Source organism: Ambystoma mexicanum, chromosome 1q (genome assembly GCF_040938575.1).
Source record: "Ambystoma mexicanum isolate Mex_15411 chromosome 1q, UKY_AmexF1_1, whole genome shotgun sequence".
NCBI classification, from domain to species: Eukaryota; Metazoa; Chordata; class Amphibia; order Caudata; family Ambystomatidae; genus Ambystoma; species Ambystoma mexicanum.
In genome coordinates, this window is record NC_090922.1 from 91,198,390 (window position 1) to 91,216,952 (window position 18,563).

At 46.5% G+C, this 18,563-nt stretch overlaps 1 protein-coding gene across 1 annotated transcript in view; it reads right to left on the reverse strand.

Moving 5' to 3' along the window:
• Nucleotides 1-18,563, reverse strand: part of SPG7 (SPG7 matrix AAA peptidase subunit, paraplegin) — a 980,080-nt gene that overhangs the window by 694,320 nt on the left and 267,197 nt on the right. The window contains exon 4 of the mRNA XM_069635587.1: nucleotides 6,923-7,164. Coding sequence (XP_069491688.1) covers nucleotides 6,923-7,164 — 242 coding nt within the window. The remainder of the gene's footprint in view (nucleotides 1-6,922; nucleotides 7,165-18,563) is intronic.

Consider the following 18,563-nt stretch of genomic DNA (forward strand, 5'->3'; position numbering starts at 1 on the left):
TTCTCCCTATCCTCATTTTCTCTTTGAAACTCCTTTATATAATGTTAAAGGTTATTGTTTTTCCTGCAAAAGCCCACCCTGCCCTCTTCACATCCTCCCAACCCCCCAAATCCGCAAATTACAAAGAACAGGAAGAGGTTGGCTAGAGGAATGAAGATTAACAAGGAAATGCCTACTGAGACACAGAGGACAGACTACCATTCCTTAACAACAGACTTTCCCATTAATGAGGCCAGGCAAAGTCTGGCAGACCCAACCCAGACCAAACACCTGCAGCCACTTTAGAACTCCCAGGTATATAAAAGGAGGCTGTAGAGTGTAGGAAGGCAGTTGCTCTGGGGAGACTTGGAGGGAGGCTGCAACGCTGAGTCCAGCAGAGGATCCCTACCATACTCCCTAGCATTGAAGGAGCAAGGCTGGGCACAGAATGGAGCAGTCTTCCTGAAGCTGAAGGGGAATAGGAGAGCAAGGCTAGAGGGCCAGGAAATTGGTCGACAAGTCAAACCAGCAAAAGCAGCACAGGCAAAACTTCCCTGTTGGTTGCAACCTGAAAATGTCCCTAAATCGCTGCCTAACAGGGAACCAGGTGTCCTTGTCGGAAGTGCCCAGAGAAAGCTGGCTCCACTCCAGGGAGTTGGGGAGGAGCGGAGAAGACAGCGATGATCGCAGAACCTTGGAAAAGCGTTCGCTGAGACAAGCGTCCAAACACAGCCGGTGATGTATGAACAAATGTCTTGTCTGTGTTTGCAACTGGCAAAAGTTTTAAGATGATAGAAACCACCACAGTACCAGAAGGCCATAGGGCCAGCAAAATAGGTCAAAGTGGTCATACAAAGTGTCAAGCAAAATCCCTGTACAATCAAAAGACTTTGATCTACAAGCGCAGGGTGAGAAAGGAAGTGAATCCCCCAGTAAAAGTGAACATTGAGGAACCAGTGGATTGAATCCCGTTAAAGCAAGAGGGGTCCGAGCCCGACGGAGGGATATTCTGGGGTGAAACCATCACCCAAGAACTGACAGTCAAGAGGGGTCCGAACCCAGAAGAGGGAGATCCGGGGGTGAAGCTATCACACAAAAGTTCATTAAGAAAAGAACTGTGATATATTGTGAAATACGATACATAAAGGGTAAGCCCAGAGGACGGGGACCCAGGAGTGAAACCATCAACCAATCTGAACTTTGGATTGCAATTGAGAAGGGTCCCCCAGAAGAGGGGGACCGAGGGGGACCCAGGGGTGAAACCATCACCCTATCTGAACTATAGACCAATTGAGAACAGTCAGCGCCCAGAAGAGGGAGACCCAGGGGTGACTCAGTCACCCAGGGAACGCGGGAAACCAACTTTAATTTGTTAAAGGAACTTTTGTTTTTTTGTTATTTGAACACATCAGGCCCCGAAGGAAAGAAACTTTCACAGGAAACTAGACTTGGCAATCGGCGGTCCAAAGAACTACCATTGGAACAGTCGCCTCATGCTGGAGAAGTCTGAGACTGTACTGTGCTCCAAGCTCCCATCTTATACTGTGTACAAAACGTGGGGAAGGGAGACCACGGCTACCGCATCATGACATATCTTTGAAGAACACTTCTTTCTTTTCTTGATAACTATCCCACACCCCTTTTTGTATTAGTTGTGAGGTTTGGCAATCGTTTTCTTAGTATAGGCCCTTTTGATTTGACACAAAACCACTAGGACTGCATTATTTTTCCTTTGATGGGCGACGCTTGCTCCCATCTTAGATTTAGAATAGGCGTTTTCCCACCCTGCATACAGAATTCAATGTTCAATAAACACCCTTGAAATGTGACCACTTGTGTCTGTCTTGCTTCTTGTCACCAGGAGTATCTAACAGCTGCCTAAGTCATATGTATTTAATCTATCGTAGACCCTATTATTTTAGTTATAAGTATAGAGCGATACACTTCGATAAACTACATTTTAATTACAGGGAGGAAGGATAGCTCAGGGGCAACACGTTTGACTTGGAAGCAAGGCAACACATCGCAACACAGGTTTGAATCCCGATCCCACACTCAAACCACTAGTTGGTATTAAGCGCATTAAAAAATAACAATTATAATTATAGTTATGCTGTGTTCCAGTCATTCCTAAGCATTTATCGGTCTGGTATATTTGACAGTTATCAAATATAAAATAGCACGTTGTGACTGTGTGCTGTAACTAAAACATTTAGGCTGTAGTTTGACAAACTTTTGTTGCAAAGGGCAAGTAGATTGGTCTATATTGCTTCTTGAAGAAGTAGATTAAACATTTTTTTTTTAAATGCAACCCATAATTCGCCCCACTCATCCCCCTCGAGCCAAGCACACCAACAACCTCTTACGTAGCTGCTGGTGCTCATAATAGCTGAGGAAAAATGTATTGGGAAAAAATAAAAGTCTCTCCTCGAAGTAGCTTCTTGGCTAAAAGACATAAGGTGAATAACCTGTCACTTCCCTCTTTGCTTTTAATGTCTGTATATGTTTCCCGTCAGAACTAATATTTTCCTTGTTCACCAATGTGGAAAACCTGCTCCCGATGCAGAGACGATACTCGGTACAAGAAAGGTAGTGACTAACATGCAGAATGCTGTGCTCAGAGAACTGGACACTCTGCAAAGGTTATTAGGATCAGAAGGTTAAAAAAAAAAAGGCGGCCACAGCAATGGGCCAAGGCGAAAAAGGCATCCCTCCAGTCCAACGTCAAAAAGGCAGAGAGCGGAGTCCATGAACCACGTCATGCCCCGCCTGTAGATATATAGAACTTGCGACTGCTGCACATCCCATACATAGGTCCCTATCATCAGGGGAGCCGACGTATGAATTCCCTGGGGGGGGGGGGGGGTGGCAAATATAAGTGAAATCAATGGCAGTTATATGACCACAAATTTTCATGCAGTCGCCAACTTGGCGCGCAGGGTGGGGGGGGCGCGCAGCGCAGAACAGTGGAAACATTGGCTAGCATGCACTGCATATACTAAAGTCAAGTAAGAAGGAGATTTAAGCCTTCGAGCTGCATTCCAGTGAGCAATCACTGCCCCTACTCCACCCCTCTATAATCTTCCAGGTTGTAGTAGCCCTCCCTCAAAAGGCAGAGCAACACCATTAGGATGGGTGAATGAAATGCTTGCTAAACAGAAGGTACAGCTGCAAGGTGGAGTACCACCACCACCAAAAAAAAGTTCCCAATTCAAGCGCTAGCTGTCCGATCTTCATGGGCTCAGCGGAACGCATCAACCACATAAAGTGATACAAAAACAAATTGCTAAGAACACAAAAAGAACGGTCCTTCTACACCATGTGGGTGCATGAGCTCTATGCAGTCTCTTGGAGCATTTGAAAGCAGAACGCTCCTCTCTTGGTTCAGTCCATCCCTCCTCTGTTGCTTTCATCCTCCCTCTTGTGCACCCTGTTTTACCCATAACCTCAGAGCTATGAGACTGCTCTACCACTGTGTGAGTGCTGTACAACCAACATGACCAGCCTAACATGATATAAACAAACTTTCTACCATCAAGGTGCCTGTTTTATTGTTATTATTTTTTTAACTTGGCCACTCCATTCCCGTGCCTCCTGCTACCAGCATCATTCACCTTTATACACAGTCTGTCCTGGACTCTCCCACTCATGGCTCAGGCTTCGCAGTCACAGAATTATCATTCTGTAGTTTGACCTGAGGTACAAAGTGTACAGGTGCCCAGGCAAATGAGCCCAAAACTGCCAGGATAAACTAAGCACAATCTCGAGCCCCTCTGGAATCCAACATTACATTGTGTACTAATTACCACAACACTGCCGGATATATCCTTCTCCTTCCCTTTGAAGAACCATGGCCCACCTAACATTCCTGACATGCAGCATTGATTGTTATTCCAGTACTGGAATCTCGCATGGCTCTTCCAATGCACCTCATTCCTGACATGCATCATTGCTTTTTGTTCCAGTGCACCCAAATCCTGACCTGCTGAAGCGCCTTTTATTTCATAGCTGGAATTTTACAAAGCTCTTCCAGTGCACATCACTCTTTTCTTCGAACATCATCTGTTTTTGGTTTGGGCTGTTAGGTGTGGACTTACACCACCTATAAACTGAAACTATTGCATTATAGTACAGATAGGGAGAAATTGCATATGAGAAGGGGCACAAAGCTGATAGGTCTTATTTGGTTATTTGCCCACCCATTGACGAGCCATGGCCATGCTAATCCTATGGCCATTCCCTCCCAGTGCCTGCCCCTCACTGCCCAAAATACCTCCTCATAATAACTCTTTAAGCTTGCTTTATTCAAGCCTTACTATCTAACTGTGCACTTGAATTGCCTGTCAATGTTTTTTCAAAGCAGTCTTGAGAGTTGCCAACTTAATTGGAGCTTTAAACATGCTGCTACTGTAGCTATAAACCTGTGACTGGTATAATACAAATATCGTAACCAGGTCTGCCTTCAGCCACTTGATTTGGAAGCACTACGTCCTTCACTGAAGTTCTGTTAAAAAAACAGCATTGGCAAAGATACAGTATTAGTTATGTATACGCATTAGGCATGTGGCAGGCACTGCTATTAGGTGCCCAGATACTCGCACCATTTTGCAATTGCTACCATCAATGGGCAGTTAAAAGCATACGGCAGTGCTTTTCCCATGCTTACACAAAAGCCCAAACTGTTGGTATTGCCAATGCTTGTTTAATTACTGTAATCTCACAGAGCACTCCCAGTCTTGACCTGCAGCGCTGCCTGTTACTTCAGCATCACCTTTATGTAAGCACTAGAGACTTGCACTACTGTGCGTTCCCGCTACCTTGCTCCTCACACTCCATGCAGTCTGGTAATAATGTGGGGATTTATATAGCTCCTCGTGCCAGATGCCTCCAGTTCCAAGCACTGTCATAATTAGTGTCACTTTTATTACCCACGCTCTGTCGGATCTTGACCTTAAGTGCCCCTAAGCCCTCCCCCTCGAGGACCATACACCAATATGAGTCCTATAGGGGAGGGCTTAATTGGACATTCTCGCGCTTTTACCCGGGCCAGAGTGAAGTGATGCAGTATCGATGGAAAGGGCCATCGATACTGCATCACTTCTCTCCGGCGGGGGGAGGGTGGGGGGGCTCAGCCCCGACTTGATTTTTTGGGGGGGGGCTGAGCCCCCGTACTCAGCGGTCCTGCCCATCATGGTTCCTGGTAAATTCGCTATTAAGGAAACAAGGAAGTCAATTCCGCGTCCCGCATCCACAGATACTAATAAGGTTATGCTCCATTAAACCATACATGCTAATAACATACGCAGCCATTCGTCCTCTCTCCCCACCCTCGCCCTCATAGACAGTTTTTTTCTTTTGTTTTACAGGTAGGATCCAGGGAATTTAGTATCCTTATTTGCCTGCTTGGAAGCCCTGACAGTGAGTTTGGGAGACTTGCCAGTAAGAGGTATGAGTGAGCCCTAAAAAGGACAACGTGAGGCACTGAGAAGTGCAAGGAGATTTGGTGCCAGGAGGAGGTAAACCTGACAACAGCCATCGGTGAGCCCGAAAGGGAAGGTAGCAAAAGCTCATAGCAGTGACAAGGAAGTATAGGAAGACCACACAGGAAGAAGACTGGTGGAGTATGATGGGTCCTCCTTAGACTAGACTGTGGCGACCATACCTGCCTACATTTGAAAATCAAAATTCCTGAGATGTATGCCCCGCCCATAGCCACACAAGACTCCGCCCATTTGCACACGGCTCCGCCCACACGCCCCGCACACCTGTCAAAAAGGTCAACTCGCTTGTTGTAGCCTTCAGTTTGCTTACTATAGAATTGAAAAAAATCCATTCAATGCTATAGTAAGCAAAATGAAGGCGGCGCTGCTGCCGAAATAACAGTGCTTCCAATCCATGTCATTGGATTGAAACTTTGAAAGCACTATTATTCTAGTGGTGCAGGTAGTGGGCACGAACATTACACGCTGGTCTCGTCATATTCTCCACCTGATTGGCTACCGGCGGCAGCCAATCAGGTGGAGAATATGACAGGACCCAGAAACAATCTCAAAATTCCTGAGATTCAAGGAACTTTTCCGGAGACCCGGAGAAATGCTTGAAATTCCGGAGTCTCCGAAAAAATCCCGGACGTTAGGCAGGTATGGTGGCGACCTGTGGAGGAGTGTAAGAGGAAAAGGAACAATACCTTAAGAGAGGGAGGTGGTACGGAAAGAGGACCAGCCATTAAGACAACTAGGGTTGCTAATGCACACCCTAGAGCATCACCAAGTATTATTCAGACCGAGCCTCTCCCCTTCCTGCAGGTGGGCCTGTGTGGGCCTGTGTGGCCCCTAGACACAAGAACCAATGGGCCTTCCCAGCAAAAAGTATGAGAAGAGGATGAGAGACCATCAAAGGAGGACACAAGAAAGAAGCACAGTGACAATCAGACCCCAAGACAATGAGTAACTATAAACACAGCATTTACCTGGGGGAGGAGCCCTGGAATGGGATTTGAAAGTGAAGCCTAAAATCTTTAAAATCAAGGGGGAGTCATAGTGTTATTTAAGTTTTAAGGTAAATCTACTTATTTTCTAAAGCCTATGTAAAGATCCCAAATAAATCTTTGTTAATATTATAGCTCTGCGCTTTGCCTCGTCTTGATCCTACTCAGCTTTGGGACACTACTCATATCTAAATACTTTTACCAGGGACTGCAATACGGTCAAGTGCATAGTCAGTCATTCAAAAAGGCCAATGCCCCTGCAATGATGTGGCATGGACCCTGCATGGAATGTTATAGGTTACGCATAATGCTTTGTAGTCATAGGCTTTCTACTTTACCAGTTGGCAGTTAGACTAACCATCAGCACTGCTAACAAAGTTGAATACATCAGACATCTCAAGTATATGAAACTGAAGAAACTTCAATTACTTCATAAATAAAGTTAAAGACACTTACAGGTCTTCCGAAGACCACAGCACCTGGATGCAAGTAGATTTCTACTATGTCGCTCTCCGGGACTACTTGGATGCGCTGGACCTCCCCCTTGGCCAGCATCTCGTTCACAAAATCACTCCAGGAGATATTCCCACCGCTTGTGCTCAGAGAGTTCAGCAGGCTCATCACCACAGCAATGATGAAGAGGGTTCGCAGACGCTCCCGGTACATCTGATCTTCCCGCTCCCTTCGCTTCTTCTCTTCTTCACGGAGCGATGTCAGAGGAAAAGGGGAGGGACCAGACTTGTGGTTAAAATTTGAGAGGGATGCGTTACATGCTTAAATGTGTCAAACTGCATCTGGAAATCAGGCTATGAACTAGCAAACTGTCAGGATGGTTGGCATTAGTTCACTTATAAAAAACACCATAGCTGATTGTATTCATGAATCACAAATCTGCAACAGCACACAATAAACCAAATCCAGTAAGACATAGGTAAGGTTACAGTCAAAGAGCAATTCCACAATCCACTGAACTCCGTGATCGGCTTTGAAGCAGTATTGAAGATACTCTTCTGAAGAAACTCTTCTACAAACGTCAATGCCCCAAATGTGTTAGTTTCCCTGGAAAGGTTGGTGTAAAAGGGTCAGAAAAGGACTGAAGCTGACTCATCTCTAAATCCCAGGGAGATCCAGACTGGAGGAACATGTTTTTCAGACTGCGTCTCAAAGCAACAATTTTCCAAGTCTTCAGTTTACACTGTGAGAATCCTGAAGGTGCCCCCCAAGCTAGTCCCCGGGGATCTGTCATCCAGGTGGCCAGGACACGGCCATCACTATTGGATCCAGTTCCTAGGGGTGGACCGGTGAGGGAGCATCACCTGGAGGGGGGGTCCTCTGGGAGTGGGACACTGACGGGTGAGACGCGGCATCCCCCTTCCTTTTACACCTTTTCCCTATGCTCTCACAAAGGACATTCCAAACCACTGCCCTCCCCTTTCTAACGCTAACACTTTCGCACTACATAAGGCCAACGGACTAACACTGGAGCCATTTACCTGACATGTCCCAAAACAAGGGTCAGGCAAAGTCAGGCAACTGATCAGAATCACACACACCTGGAGGCCCTTTCCCTTCCCCACAAGGATAAAAGGTGGAGCCAGAGAGCACAGTACGAGCAAGGCAAGTACGGCAGGCAGCACAAGATGGCTAAGCAAGCGCGGCAGTTCAAGCAAAGGAGAAAGGCATCAGGAATCGAGAGAGTGGCGAGGAGAGAAGTGACCCGGCCCTTTTCGTCCCAAACCCGCAGCACCTTTGTAGAAGACAGCCTAAGACCACAAACAATAGCACACGTGTCCTGCAGCAGATGTCAACGGTACACGGGGCAAGCCTATGCCGATAAGGAGCAAAGGAAGCTCTAGCGCCCGTGGGACCGGCCATGACTCCAGCAAAGCCAACAGCCAAGCAGTTAATCACAGCCGGTGAGTCAAGGGGAGAACCGATAAGAACCGAGCTGTGTTGAGTGAGAATCGCGAAGTGGCAAGTTTTGAACCAAAGCTGATTAACTTTAAAATTACTGTAAAAAGTGTGAAGGGGAGACCAGCTGCAGAGGGAAACTGGCACCACATCGTGCTAACTCAATAGACTCTGGTCGAGCCCCATATGAGAGAAACCACAGATACCAGAAGGCCGTAGGAGGGCCGGGGAAATAGGTCAAAGTAGTCATACAGAAGGTCAAGCAAAATCCCTGTACAATCGAAAGACTTTGATCTAAAAGCACTGAGAGAAAGGGAAGTGAATCCCACAGTGAAAGTAAACATTGAGAAACCAAGGGAATTGTATCCTGCTAAAGTCAAGAGAGGCCCGAGCCCGACCAAGGGATATACAGGGGTGCAGCCACACCCAAGTACTAAAGTCAAGAGGGGGCAAGCGCCCAGAAGAGGGGGACCCAAGGGCGAACCCAACACCCAGCGAACATTGGGAACAAACTTTCATTTGGGAACCTTTGTTTTTGTTATTTTTTTTAAAAGGTATTTTTATTCATATTTTCATAAATATTAACATTGGGACTTTTAACATAGTCCTTCACCCTCCCCTCCCTCCTCCCACCAGCTTCTATTATGTTTTATCTCTCTTTTTCACCCTTAGAGTCTTTGTCTCAACCCTTGAACATATCTAATATTCGTATTCTATGATGACACCACTGTAGCATATAGTCACTCTGCAAGTATTCTGTTACAATTCCCTAGTCTGTTGTAAATTGTTGGTGTGCCCTTGAATATTGTATCTGATTTTCTCCATCGCTACAAATGACCAGACCCTCTGTAGCCATTCTAGGTTGGATGGGGGTGTTTTCTGTTTCCATTTTTGAGCGATTGCTAACCATGCTGCTGTTAGGAGACCCATAAAGTTTCTCTTTTGTATTTTGGTCATTGTCCTGTCTTTTGGGTCCCACATGCCGCACATCCATATCTCTTCCCCTAGATCTTCTGCTCCCTTAAACATTTCCTGCATTTGAGATCTTACCTCAGACCAGAAGTCTTGAATCGCCGGGCAGTCCCACCATATGTGTCTCCAATTGCCCACCTCGTCGCATCCTCTCCAGCATTTGTTTTGGGTCGTGTGAAACATTCTGTGAAGTCTCTCCGGAGTGTAGTGCCATTGTATCATTATTTTCGTCCATGCCTCTCTTGTCTGTATCGCCCGTGTCCATTTGGGTATATTTTGCCAGGGTACATATGTCCATTGTTCTTTTGTGATCTCGTTCCCTAATGTCGTTTCCCATTTCTTCATGTACAGCCATTTCGTTTCTTCTGTCTGTGTGTTTATAAATCCGTACATTGTTGAGACGAATTTCTTATCTCCTGTTTGCGTCATGATATACGTCTCCAAAGGCGTTAGGGTTCTTGTTGCCGCCTGTAATATTCTTGGGGTCGAGAGCCAATGATGTAGTTGTTCGTATTTAAATCTGTCCTTTACCATAGGGCCTAGAAGGTCCCGGCATTCTGTATAGATCCCAATTTGTTGATCTTCAAACATGTCTCCCACTTTTGTACAGTTTGCTTCTATCCATTGTGAACTGCTCCTTTCTCTGTGCCCGGTTGGAATTCGGGGTTATCGAATATGGTCAATGTTCCTTTCTTGGTTGCTTTGTTCCATACGCTCATGATACGCCCATTGGGCTCATGATCTCACTAATTCGAACGTTTTGGTGTCTTTTTTCAGGGGCTATCCAGAGTAGCTGGTGCATATTTGTCCCCGCCACCGCCCTGTCCTGTGCTTCCCCAAGTTTGTCTGATGTGTTCGGGATCCATTCCTTCAGCACCCATAGCTGCACTGCCTCATAATATTTCCGGGAGTGAGGGAGTGCCATTCCTCCCGCCGCCTTTTGTGCCGTTAGTACCTGGATTGAGAGCCTCAGGGTTTTATTTTGCCATATATAATTTTGGTGATTGTTTTGAAGAATGTTGTTGGAATTCGTATGGGGAGGGCTTGGAAATAATATAGCAGTCTGGGTAGGATGGTCATTTTGATGACCGTGATTCTGCCCCACCATGTTATTGAACGTGCGTTCCACCATCTTTCCAGATCGCTTTTTACTTGATCTATTAATTTCGGGTAGTTCTCAGTGTAGAGGCCTTTTGTCGTGTTCGTCATGGTTATGCCGAGATATTTTACCCCCTTCTCCACTACACGTAACTGCAGTTCTTCCGCTCGCATGTGGATCTCTTGTTTGTCTCCTGCTAGTACCATCACCATCGATTTTTGCCTGTTGATCTTCACTCCGGATATGGTGCCGTATTTATCTATTTTTCGTATGAGAGGGGGCATTGTTTTTACCGGATCCGCCGTGGCCATCATCATGTCGTCTGCATATGCCGCTGTTTTATGTGAGATCCCTCCCATATTGATGCCTGTGATGTCGGGTGCTGCTCTGATTTTCACCAATAGGGGTTCCAGGAAGATTGCATATAGTAGCGGGGGGAGGGGACATCCCTGTTTTGTGCCTCTTTCTATACTGAATTTGTCTGCGAGGTCTCCGTTCACCGATATCCTGGCCGAAGGGGAGTTATAGTTGGCCCATATAATTTTTAAGTAATTCTTACCCATGCCCATTTTCTCCAGGACTGTGAACAGCATCGTCCATTCCACTCGGTCGAAGGCCTTTTCCGCATCTATCGCCAGGATGGCCACCTGGATGTTGGTGAGTCCCACGTTTTCGATTAGTTGGGCGATGCGTCTGATGTTGTCGTGTGTAGTTCTGTTGGAGATGAACCCGGATTGATCCTGAAGTATCAGTTTGGGGAGTAGTGGTGAGAGTCTGTTGGCCAGAATTTGTGTGTATAATTTGGCATCTAGGTTTATTAGCGCTATGGGGCGATATGAGCTCGGGTTTCCGGATCCTTTCCTTTCTTGTGAAATACTAATATTTTTGCTTAATTCATGGAGGCTGTAACATTGGCTGTATCTATGAATGTATTGAAGAGATTTGTAAGGATTGGAGATAGGGAGCCCACATACGTTTTGTAAAAGATAGCCGTGTAGCCATCCGGTCCCGGGGCTTTGTTTTTCGGTAGTTCCTTGATTACCCTCATTACTTCCTCTGTTGTTATTGGTTCATCTAATAGTTGTTTCTCCTCTGGTTTTATGGTTGGGAGTGTTATTGTCATGACCACAGGCAGAGGTTCTAATTCTAGTCCTAGGAAAGTACAGCTCCAGGAAGGTTCTTAGAGGAATTCGGGTTTTGTCCTAGCTGTGTTGTTCTTAATTAAATTCCCTATTTAAATTATAGGTTCTGGGTTCCTTAATGGCCGCTAGTTAGTGCCGCTCAGTTGTGAAGCCAGCGGGTCTAGTCGTTCTCCTAGTGCAGTCTATTTAAACCCCACTCATATGGAGGCTCGCGCTTCGCGTCTTTCGTCTGTTGTCAGATGTAATGCTTGCCGCAAATTCTTCAGCCCTCAGCCCACAGCGGTTTCCCTTTCCACAGATATTTAGCCTTCTGTTCCAGTTAGTATTTGCAGTATATAAATATAGTTCTCCTTTCCTGCTGCCTTCGACCACTTCAGTTCGAGTTATGCACCCGTTAAGTTTTGTATCCTGTCAGCGCGGACGCCTCTCCTCATTGTAAGAATGCGTTTGTTCACAACCAAGTACTATCTTGGTTTTGAAGGATTAATTGATACTTTGTCCTCGCTCAATTGCTTTGTGTTACTCTTTTTATGAAGGGTTGATTGATAGTTAAGGAAATTCATTTCAAGTGAACTGCGTGTGTTTAGTCGTATTCTCAATTGTGACACACACGCACTTCTGGTATTGCTCACTCGTAAAAAAAGGATTTTCTACACTTTGTTTGCCGAGTTGTTTTCCTGTGTGACTTGTTTCACGTTATCTCAGAATTTACTGATTATGTCACGCATTTAATGAAGAGGTTTTACACTGCAAAGTTTCCTCTCAGTTTGTTTGTCATTATAATTTACACTTAAAAGAACTCCGTGTCCATTTCTTAGTACGGAGGGCTACCCTTATATTCAGTCACCTTTTCAGTCCACTCACTATACAGTTATAGCATACAGGTGTTACGCTCACCTGACTCCCACGGAGGCGCTGGCCTGGTTCCCGCTGCTGTGACCTCTTCTAAGGTGATGCGCAGGGTTCGGAAGACGGACTGGACCGGGCCCCCAAATCTGGCTTGTCTGGCTTGCAGAAGTATCCTTCTGTAAGCGAAAATAGGGGATTAACTGTCTGCGGGGTAATGCAATCGGCCTCCCACTTTCCCCTCTCACCCTCCTTGAAACCCTTCTGTGATTTCTCGTAGTGTCTACCCTTAGGGTCTGGAAGGTACAAGCTCTCCATCCTGCTTCTGATGCAGGGGCGCGTTGGTATCCAGTTACTTCACTGGATTTTCGGATTGGTGAGAACCAAACTTGCTTGGCTTCCAGGTAAGTTTTTTGATAAGAGGTTCCCCTTGTGTCCATGCATTAATGTACTAATGCTAGTGTCTTTTTCCCCACAGGGGCCGGGGTACGGAATGCCGGGGAACAGGCACCGACCCGAGATGAGAGGTGAAATCCTTGTAGAAATCAGATAAGTCTTTAATGAGCGTTTTTTTGGTAATGTCTTTTCATTCGCTCATTAACGCGGATGTCTCTTTTTCCCCTTAGGGGCCGGGGTCCGGAAATGCCAGGATGCGGCGCGGACCCGAAATGAAGAGGGAATGAATCAACAGGTAAGTCTTAACATGGAGATTTAGCTTTCCTTATTCCCTTCTCTCTCTCTCACCTTTTGTTCTGGTGTTTTTCTCCCTAGGCGCTGGGGCGTGACTGCGAATCCGGATGATCGCTGCTGAACATGGAGGCGCCCTGTGAAGGTGAGTGGAATGCGGCGCTGCAGCGATCAACGCCATGAGCTTTTAAATTAAAGTCTTCCTTTTCAGGATTGTCGGCGAGATGTCTCCGGGATGCGGATTTAGCAGGTAAGGACTTTTCCTTCTTCTGTTCTCTTCTTCTCTTCCTTTGCAGGTGATCCAGGATGCTGGCAGGCGTGGCAGAAGTCAGGATGCAGGAGCAGACACAGTGAGCGTCCAGCTGCTAGATGCAGAACAACGCGAAGCACGTGTGGCTGTTCGACTGGGATTTAAATAGCCTTGGAAGAAGTTCCAGGTATGTATCCTTCCTCCAATCAGGTATGTATCCTTCCCCGACCACGCCCGGATGGTAAATTAGTCCCACAGGTAAAGTAGTTCCTTTCAGGCCTCAAGGAGGCCTAGATCCTGCAGCATGGTCTGCATCAGGTAAGTGCACCCAAGCATTCCCATAATGAGCCTGGCGCCTATGGCGCCAGGACTGATGTATTTTATGAGCCTGGCGCCATAGGCGCCAGGACACTGTCCAAAGGGCCCCTATATGGGGTTGCTGGGTCCTTACTTGGGGACTGGATGTCCGCTTTCGGGGACGCCGGGCTTGAACCGGCTCCCCGGGAGCGGGCATCATGACAGCACTCCCCCTCCCCCCCCCCCCCAAGGCCCCTCCCAAGGTTGTTCCCTCCGGGGGTTTTGGTTTGTCTGGGAAGAGTCAGTGGAATTTCCTGACTAATCGAGGTGCATGCACATGGTCGCTGGGTTCCCACGACCTCTCCTGAGGTCCGTACCCCTTCCAATCAATTAGGTAGAACAGTTTTGACCTAAACATTTTTGAGTCTAAAATGTTCTTCACTTCGAATTCGGGCTCCCCATCTATTAGAATAGGTTCTGGAGGTTTGAGTAGTCGGGTTCCGGGTACCACTGGTTTCAGAAGTGACACATGAAAAACAGAGTGAATTCGCATACTAGCTGGTAAATCAAGTTTAACAGCCACTGGGAGAGGTATCGCCACTGCCATTGCTGCAGTTTATCTAAAGAATATCCCCACTCGTGGCCTTGTTGTGTGCCTTGCTGTGTGTCAGCGCTGGGAGTTTGCTTGAACTCGCGCTACCCGCACGGCCGCTCGCTTCCTGGAGGAGGCGGAGCTTCGGGCCGCTCACGTGATCGTCCACGTGACATCCGACGGACACAAAAGCACTCACAGTGCAGCCGAGCGGCGAGAGGTATCGCCACTGCCATTGCTGCAGTTTATCTAAAGAATATCCCCACTCGTGGCCTTGTTGTGTGCCTTGCTGTGTGTCAGCGCTGGGAGTTTGCTTGAACTCGCGCTACCCGCACGGCCGCTCGCTTCCTGGAGGAGGCGGAGCTTCGGGCCGCTCACGTGATCGTCCACGTGACATCCGACGGACACAAAAGCACTCACAGTGCAGCCGAGCGGCGAGAGGTATCGCCACTGCCATTGCTGCAGTTTATCTAAAGAATATCCCCACTCGTGGCCTTGTTGTGTGCCTTGCTGTGTGTCAGCGCTGGGAGTTTGCTTGAACTCGCGCTACCCGCACGGCCGCTCGCTTCCTGGAGGAGGCGGAGCTTCGGGCCGCTCACGTGATCGTCCACGTGACATCCGACGGACACAAAAGCACTCACAGTATACCCTTGCGGCGTTAAGCCCTGCAGGGTAAAGTCCGGAGTCTGACTGTTAAGCGGCTGTTAGGCGCAGAGGCGCACAAAGCACAATACAAGTAATCCATAATCCATTTTCTTCTTCGCGGGGGCGGGGGCTCATCAAACTTTGCAACCATCAATCTAGAAAGAAAGCTAGTAAATGAGGCTCCGAAGTTCACCGCCATTGGAAGAGATGGTTGATCAAGAAGGATCATACCTGGGGGGGGGAGGGCAGCACTACACCTGATGTCCTGCCCCCTACTCCTCCAGGAACATCTTACCTACCTAATCAAGCTAATCAAGATAATACCCTTGCGGTCTGCCACTCGGCCCCTGAGCCACAAGTCTCTCTTCCACTTATTCAGGAAGGGTGGAAAAGAGGACTAGAATACACTTTAACAACCAAAAAAATACAAAGTAGAATCAACGACCATTTTGCAAGAAAAAGAAATAAGAGTACCAACGACCTTGCTGACTTAAGGGCCATATTTGGCCAGACTACTAGTACATCTCAGGAGAGTGATACCATCCTTCCATCACCCTCGCCTATCGACTGTCTTTTCCATTCTAAAAATGGCCCGGCTGGATCTCACTCAAATTTACTCCATGCTGAAAGAAGAAGCAAGGAACAATCTTATAACACAAGATCTGATAAGAAACCTTTCCATGGAAACTCGAGACACTACAAACAAGAATCATCCGCAGTTAGAAGAGGATCCTGTGGACTGCTTTGATGATACACCATTATCAAACTCAGTCCTAGAAGAATTCCGCAGACTCGCGAACGTTGAAATAGAGCCTTTGGTAGAGATCTCGGAGAGCCCTAATAAAATCACAGTTGTAAACGTTCAAGACTCTCCGCACAATGAAGTTAATTTAGATCTGGTTACTCCAAGTTATCTGAAAAGAAGAAGAGGAAAGAAGCAGAAAGAGAGGCTTCCGGCCCACCCACAATTGGAGAAAACTCAAATAAAAACAAAAAATCAAAAGAAAAAAAAAAGAGCCCCAAATAAATCAGGAACAAATGCCTTCATTAAAAAACTATCTCTGACTGAGGAAAAGTCCTCAGACTTAGAAGTTGATGCATCTCCAGTCGCTGGTTCCTCTCAGAATAAAAGCCAGAAGGCCTCAAGATCTTTCAATAGAGGAAAGGGCCCAAACGGACACATAGCGGATCCCGTAAAGCCAAGAGCGATTCAACGCTTCAAACCACAAACACGGGCATGCAAACTGAGCCTATGAATCCTGTGAATGGAGCCTCTAATAATTCAAACCCAATCATGCCTAACTTGAATATCAAAATAGCTCCCATTTTTCTAAAAAAGGGTCCCAAAAAAAATGCTACCAGCAGCACAGCCCACCAAGCAAGTACAAGTAACATCAGACTGGCACCCATCTTCTTAAAAACCATTCCAAAACCTGCGGCAGTAGCCCCAATGGCCTCTCCCCTCGAGCTTCAACTGACCAACAACAATGCTCCAATTGGGTCCTTGGCCTGCGAAGCAGACTGTCGGAATGGTCTGGGAAAATCGAGAAATTTAGAGTTCTGTCCACAAATCGCCTTAGCGGAAGAGGAGGTAGATGGCCCTTACCACACTCCCCCAGAGTGGGAGATAGAGCAGGAAATTGCTGACTTCACAATTCCAAGGATTTGGCTAAGACTGGAAAGACCAATCGGGTATACGTCCCTCTGCAGATCAGTCCTCCTAACAGAAATCAGAAAAAACTATAAGTTGTTTCTTTTTTCATCAGAAGACATCGAATACGTCAAATTTCCAGCCGCTAATGACAAATTCTTTGTGGAGGTCGGCCTTAGCTCAAGAAGAGCCTTTCAGGCATTAATCTGGAACAAAAACGAACTAGCAAGAGCAGGCCTGTCGATATTTGAGCAGGAGGAGGAAGATGGTTTCAGGAACTACTCTAGCACATATACAAATAAAGAGGATACATCAAGATTGAGAGGACCAGTCGGTCCACCGACTGAATACTTAAGGAACTCTATCTCCGGCCCCAAACTAAGCGAGAACCTCATCATGAAATTACCTGAGATCATATCGCAGGTTCTTCTGAATCTTGGTGAGGAGCAAATGAGCCTTTAAACAAAATAGTCTCGGTCTCGTCTCCTGGAATACAAGAGGCTCTAGTTTTCTAAAAAAAAAGCTACTAAAAAATAAACTACTAAAAGAATTTGATATTCTATTATTCCAGGAGACATGGCTCGAAAACCCCATAGAGATCGAGGGTTTCACAGTCATAAATCTTGGGGCCTCACAAAAATCTAAAGGGAGACCGGCGGGCGGACTCTTAATGGTCCTCAAAAACTCAAGCATCCATCAAATCATCTCCCTCTGCAATAATGTAGCAGGCATTCAGGCCTGCAAAGTAGAGCTGGCCTCAGACAACACAAGAGTTAATTTAGTTCTCATTAACATATTTTGGAACCCAGCCACCATAAAGCTGCAAGATTATTTGGAACTCCTACAGACCATTCTTATAGGAGTGAAGACAAACTTCCAGGGAGCACACATTATAATAGCAGGCGATTTTAATGCCGACTATATTACCTCAAAAAGCAGCCGGCCTACACACCTCAAGCCGACTACATTACGAAATGGTAAACTATGGTGGGACTTTTTCTCCTCCTGGGACCTGGAAAGGATCACCAAGCAAAATGGGGCCAACGAGATAGGAAATCACACCTGGTGCCGGGGTTCTTCGAAATCCACGTTGGATCATATTTTTGTAACCCCAGGTCTTGCATCCTACTGCCCAATCCTAACCCTTAATTGGGAAGGAGGCAGCGACCACGCAAGCCTCGAACTTCGATTCTCGGCATTACAGAGAGCCCTCAACCCACCACGTCCGCAGGATTTAGTCGGACTCAAGGGCAAATTGAGAGTGGCAAAATACAAATCTGGTGGGGAAAAACTAAATCAACTCCTAGAAACAATACCGGGACCGTTATGGATCGAGGAATTCCACCCCGAAAAATTTGGGAATTTCATTTGGTCAATTTGTCCACCACAGGAGATGAAAGTGGTAGGGAATCAAACATACTTTCATCATTTCGATGAGGAAACACACAAGCAAAAAAGGTCTCTTCGCCGTCTCATTCGTAGTCTAAAGAAAAAGGGGGGAGGAGACCAACGAGAAACCTCACAAAAAATCAGGAAAGCTAAGCAATCTTACAGAAACTGGTCTCGCAACCGCAAACACCAAATACAGCAAGAGGATGGGGAAAAGATGCTCCACTTACTCAACGCCAATAATTGCAGAAGCTTCTGGGCCGCACTCAACCAACTTGAGACAGGCCATAATAGCTCCCTCTGCAATTTAGTTCCAGAGCAATCCTGGATCGACTACTTAACCAAGAATTTTGAACATCCAGGCACCAGAGATTTTACTGGACCCCCAACGATCTGGTCATTGTCATTTAATCAACAAGACATTTTTGACCTAATTCTCTCAGCATCTACATCAAAGGCTGCAGGACCCAACGGCCTAACCTATCAAGTCTTAAAAAATCAACCTTCAATGTGGGCAAAGCTACTACATAATCTTTTTCGGGAAATCGTAAAGTACGGAACCTTTCCACCGTCCTGGAAGAATGCACTCATCATTCCATTTTTCAAGGGGGGCGAT